Raw genomic sequence first — 6,000 nt, forward strand, 5'->3', positions numbered from 1 at the left:
AGGGACCAAATCCAACAAGGTGAGGTTGAACAAGACAAAGTGCTGGGCCCTGCACTTTGGCCAAAAACAACCCCTGTGGTGGTACAGACTGGGGACAGAGTGGATGGACAGCAGTCAGGCAGAAAGGGACCTGGGGGATCAGCCCCTGCTTTGCTGCTCCTTCCTCTCTCCCCAGGGCCCTTGCAGAGCACCAGCCATGCTGTTTGCCCCCAGCCTGCCCACGGCCACCCTGGGGCTGCTCACGGGGCTTTTCTGTGCTGTGCATTGGCCTGGGTGTTTTCTTGAGAGGGCCTGGGCAAGGAGCCTGGAGCCCCCAGGGCCTGGCCTGAGCTGTCAGCGCTGCCCCAGCAGTGCCCATGGCCTGTCCCTGCTGCAGCCCTGGCACTGCCACCCCCAGGGCTGTGCCCGACCCCGAGAGCACTCAGGCCCTACAGCAACACCAGGGCCACCAGGGCAGCGGGGCAGGGCCACGGGAGCAGCACTGGCAACAGCAAGGGCTGCTGCTGGGCACAGCTGCTGGGCCAGCACTGATCTGCCCCAAGCTCTGCACACAGACATTGCTGCTGCAGCTCCAGAGGAAGCAACAAAAGGGGCATCTGGTGAAAACTTGGCTGGGAGTTTTTTTGGTTCCTTTAAAGCCCCCAAGAGCACAGCTCCTCATTGTCATAGTTTGGGGCCACAGTGAAAGTGGAGAAAAACAAAATGAAAAATGGTACAAACAATTACAATTGTTTGTGGACAATACTAAAAAATCAAAATAGAAGAATGAAAAAAATAAACCAACCACCAAAGCCAAGAAGATTGATCAAAGATGACTTTTATTATATGTATTTTGCAGAAATTGGCCAGAAGATTAATGTTTCTGAAATTGTCCACTCATCAGTCTCCACACTGCAGCCTTGAGCTCCTGGTTCCTCAGGCTGTAGATGAGGGGGTTCAGGGCTGGAGGCACCACCGAGTACAGAACTGACACTGCCAGATCCAGGGATGGGGAGGAGATGGAGGGGGGCTTCAGGTAGGCAAAAATGACAGTGCTGAGGAACAGGGAGACCACGGCCAGGTGAGGGAGGCAGGTGGAAAAGGCTTTGTGCCATCCCTGCTCAGAGAGGATCCTCAGCACAGTCCTGAAGATCTGCACATAGGAGAAAACAATGAACACAAAACAACCAGATGCTAAAGAGGCACCATTTACAATGAGCCCAAGTTCCCTGAGGTAGGATTTGGAGCAGGAGAGCTTGAGGATCTGTGGGATTTCACAGAAGAATTGGCCTAGGGCATTGCCGTGGCACAGGGGCAGGGAAAATGTATTGGCTGTGTGTAGCAGAGCATTGAGAAAGCCTCTGGCCCAGGCAGCTGCTGCCATGTGGGCACAAGCTCTGCTGCCCAGGAGGGTCCCGTAGTGCAGGGGTTTGCAGATGGACACGTAGCGGTCGTAGCACATGATGGTCAGGAGGGAAAACTCTGTTGCAGTGAAAAAGAGAAACAGAAATACCTGTGCAGCACATCCTGAGTAGGAGATGGTCCTGGTGTCCCAGAGGGAATTGTGCATGGCTTTGGGGACAGTGGTGCAGATGGAGCCCAGGTCGCTGAGGGCCAGGTTGAGCAGGAAGAAGAACATGGGCGTGTGCAGGTGGTGGCCGCAGGCTACGGCGCTGATGATGAGGCCGTTGCCCAGGAGGGCAGCCAGGGAGATGCCCAGCAAGAGGCAGAAGTGCAGGAGCTGCAGCTGCCGTGTGTCTGCCAGTGCCAGCAGGAGGAAGTGGCTGATGGAGCTGCTGTTGGACATTTGCTGTCTCTGGCCATGGGGAGCTGTTCAAGGAGGAGACAGTGACAAGTCAGGGCAGACTTTCCTGAGCAATGTCCAAGCCCTTTCTCCCAGCCCTGTCCCTGCCTGTCTGTTCTACCCAATTTTCCTTTTCTCAGAGCCCTTCCCTTCAGCCCTGTGCCAGGAGCTCTGCTGGGATCTGGCCCTGTTGCTGTGATGAGCAGGGGCTCTGTCCATGGACACCGAGGGGTCAGCTCTGCTCTGCAGCAGTGGGGTCATGAGAATGGGGACAGGGGCCAGTCCTGGGGTTGGATTCCATCAGCCCAAACTGCTCCTGAGGCTGAGTGTGGGAATCCACAAAATCAGAGGGTTTTGGGAAAGCTGCAAAAGGCAGGCCTCAGAGACAGCAGAACTGTGATTAGAGCTAAGCAGTAGCCATGAGATAGGGCAGCAGAAAAATTATTTAAAAAGTAGAAAAGCAAGGACGAGTAGAACAATGGTCTACAATGGTGTATTAACGCTTGTCTAGGATAACTTCCTAAGCTGCAGAAAAGTTTGTCTAGCAAGATATTAGGAAGTTTGAAGCTTAATAATGGAGCTCTGTGCATTGTGTTTTAAGGCTTACAAGCAGGCATTGTATTAGAAATAAGCAAGTATTGTTTTAAGCAAAGGTACGTGTGCTTATAGTGGTTGGATGGAACCACTGTCAATATGCCTCTGCTTTGTGTGATTGGTCAAAAAAGTTATAAAGTAATTTGTAACTATAAGTTCTTTGTCTGCTGCCTGGGATGTGAGCTGCTGGCATCTTCCCATTGTCATAACCATGTAATGAGGCTGATGCTGAAAACTAAAACAGCTCAAGGCACGTTCCACAGCAGTCCCGTCCCGTTCGTGCTCTGTACATAGCCCCCGGCCGGCGATAGCTGAGGAACTTGGCAGCACCTCCTGTCCCAGGGCTAAGGAGCCATGATGGCCAAAGGCAGTTTGAGAGGGTTTCCTGCTGTGCCCAGGGACAGCAGAGAAAAATGTGCAATGCAAGAGTCTTGGCTGTAGTGAAGGGTGAGGGGAGCTGCTCTGTCGCTTCATCTGTCCCCAGCTGCCTTTTCTGAGATGGAGGGCAGTCCCTGTGTACCCCTGGAAATCAGCCTGACACAACTGAGAGCAGAGGGACCCAGAGCAGAGCAAACTGGCTCAGCCTTTCTCAGGGTCTCAGCCCCACTCTGGCCAAGGACTGTCCCCCAGTGTCCCCTGGAGGCAGCTGACAGCTTGGATGACATCCCGAGGACACACTAAAGGCTCCTGTCCAGGGCACTCCTTGAGGAGAGTGGGCTCATTGCCAGCCCCCAGGCTGCCCTGCCCAGAGCTCCCCGGGCACAGGGAGCTGGGACACCCCAATGCTGTGCTCAGCCTGCACAGGAGGAGCCCAAGGGCTGGGCCTGACCCTGCAGCTGGAGCTGCCATTCCAGAGAGCCCCTCAGCACTGCCAGGAGCACCTGGGCAAGGCAAGGAGAGGGAGAGAGCCGGGCCTGAGGAAAAGCCTTTCCCTGCCCAGCCCTGCCCAGCCCCTGCCAGGCAGCAGCAGGGCAGGACAGTGGCCCTCAGGCCCTGGTCAGCAGGGAATGGGCACATGGCCAGAGAGATGCCCTTCATCTCTGGAGCTGCTCTGCTGGCCCAGGAGGGACTGAGGGCCCCGAGCCCCCGGGCTGAGGGCTGTGCTGGCTGGGAGAGGACACAAGAGCTGTGCTGCTCAGGGCAGTGTCTGCCCTGCAGGGCAGGGCCAGCAGGTGCCACATCTGCCCTGCAGCAGGGCTTCCCTCAGCACTGCCTCCCTCCCTCCCTGCCCACGGCTCTGCTGCTGGAGCTGTCCCAGCCCGAGCTGCTCCTGTGGCCCCGGGCTCCTTCCCTGCCAGAGCTGCCAGAGCCCAGCCCAGCCCCTGGGCCAGCCCTGCCCTGCAGCTGCTCGGGGCTGCAGGGATGAAAGAACAGCTCCCCCAGCCTGGGCACCATGGAAAGGTGATGCTGGATGGATCTGGAGGCTGGGCAGGTGCAGGCACTTGCTGAGCTCCCCAGGAATCCTCAGTGTGGTGGTTTAAGAGCCTCAGCCCCTGCTCTGCCCTGCACAGCTGAGTTTTCATTGCCACCAAGCTGAGCCAGGGAAAAGTGCGGGCACAGATTCAGGAGAGCAGAAAGGGAAGCAGGAAAATACAGCCCTGATTGAGCTCCTGAAAAGTCCCCTCAGAAATGAGCTGGGCATGAGCTGGAGCTCTGAGCAGCCCTGCCCCACACAGCACCCTCTCCACAGCGGCAGGACCTGCCCTGGCAGGAGTCACTCCTTGCACCCACAGCTGCCCTGCACCATCCATGGGGAGCTGCCAGGCAGGCTGAGAGCTGCCCCTGGCAGGTGGCACATGCCCGGGGCTGGCCAGGAGCCCTGAGGGCTGCAGGACCTGCTCTGCAGGACAGCCCTGGGCAGCCCTGGCTGCAGCCCCAGCTTCACCCCCTGCAGCCATCCCTGGCAGCAGGAGCCGTCCTGCCCTGTCCCTCTGACGGTGCCCAGGGCAGCCCTGCTCTGCAGCACATCCTCCCCCAAAGCAGAAACAGCAGCAGAGCCATCCTTACAGTCACATCAGTCCTGTCCTGGGTCAGCTTCAGGAGATCCCTGCAGCCAGAGACTGACTGTGTCAGAAGTAGTGAAGATGTCTCCAAGAATGAGCTCAGAATTGTCCTTCCAGCTGCTTTGAGCCTCTGTCTGCTTCACTGCTGACAGGTACCTGCAGGCAGTGCCCTCAGCCCTGCTGGGCTGGGAGAGGAGCTGCTCCTCAGGAGAAATGTCTTTTTGAAGCTCTTCTTGTTTTCCCACGAGCTGTCTCTGTGCCAGGAGCCTGGCCCAGCTCAGCAGCACAGACACAGCACAAGGACTTCAATGACCCTCTCAGGGATTTGGTGTTGTTTACATCAGACTCAGTCCCTCAGAGTGTCTTCAAAAAACTTCTCAAGAATTCCAAGGTAAATTTAAACTCCAAAGTTTCTTGAAGTTTTAATGCACCACACTGAAGGACATGACTTAGAAAGCGTCCCCAGGTTCCAGGTAGAGCAGAACACTGGAGGCAGTGATGCCAGCTGGGGACAGACAAGGCAAAGGTGTCTCTGGTGCTGAGCAAAGCTAGATGTGTTCCAGGAATGCAAAGGGCCAAGGCCTGAGCCCCAGCCCCTGGCCAGGCAGATCCTGTCCCTCCCTCCTTGCTCAGGGCTCTTCCCGGGATGGGCACTGGCATGTGGGGATGTGCAGTGCCAAGGGCAGGAGCATGGGGCGGCCCCTGCCAGGCTGCTGAGCAGGGACAAGGAGGCCATGAGGCCCCAGGCCTGCAAGGGTCACTTGTCTCCTGCTCCTGGCTCAGGCCCAGGCCCAGCAGCCATGGCCAAAGTGCTGCCCAAGTTGGCTCTGTCAGGGCCTGGCAGCTGCTGCCCATGCCTGTGCCCTGTGCAGCCCAGGCTGTGCTACGGTGTCCCTGCCCTGCGCCTCTGTCCCTGCAGGCTGTGCTCATCCCCCGGCTGCCCCACCGGGCTGGCCCCTTCCTTTGCTGACAGCTCTGCCTCCTGCCTGCCTCTGCCTGCCCACACAAAGCCTTGGGCTGACCCAGGCTCCTTCTGAGGGATGTGTTGCTCCACAGCCCTGCCCTGGCAGGGAAATTCCTTGCTCTTTTTTCCCAGTCTGGGCCTCCCAAGCTGCCCTTTGCATTAACTCTTTCTTTCTCTGGCTGTACTCTACTATGTCAAAATGATCCACCATCTCTGAATCCACCCTTCAGTCCCTCCCAGGGCTCTCCCCTTCTGTCCTCAGTCTGCACCCCACTGAGCACAGAGCTCCTCTGTCCCTATACAGTGCTCACGTGCTTGAGGACATGGGTGCCTGGACAAGAAGGACGGTTCTTTCCTACAGGAAGGAAACCACAGAGCCCCAGGGTTTTGAAGGCAGATGAGAGGCAGGCACTGGAGGCCAAGGTAAGCCAGACCTGTCTGTCCTTGCAGCTTTTGTCTGAAAGCAACCCTTGGATATTTGGGGAATTTTGGAGGTGGAATTCCATTTCAGCCATATGTAGCAGTGTATTTCTATAGCCATGGGTGCCTGGACCAGAATGACAGCTCTTCTGCACAGGAAGGAAAGGGCAGAGCCCCAGTGTTTCACAGGCAGATGAGAGCTGATCTTCAGGAATCCAAGGGAACCTAGACAGTCC

At 57.0% G+C, this 6,000-nt stretch overlaps 1 protein-coding gene across 1 annotated transcript; it reads right to left on the reverse strand.

Annotated features, from left to right (window-relative positions):
- Window positions 1-853: 853 nt before the first annotated feature.
- On the reverse strand, window positions 854-1,806 carry LOC132334692 (olfactory receptor 14C36-like). The gene has a single exon (XM_059860786.1). The coding sequence runs from the start codon at window positions 1,784-1,786 to the stop codon at window positions 854-856; it is 933 nt and encodes a 310-aa protein (XP_059716769.1). The 5' UTR covers window positions 1,787-1,806.
- Window positions 1,807-6,000: the final 4,194 nt, after the last annotated feature.

Source organism: Haemorhous mexicanus, chromosome 16, assembly GCF_027477595.1.
Source record: "Haemorhous mexicanus isolate bHaeMex1 chromosome 16, bHaeMex1.pri, whole genome shotgun sequence".
Lineage (NCBI taxonomy): Eukaryota > Metazoa > Chordata > Aves > Passeriformes > Fringillidae > Haemorhous > Haemorhous mexicanus.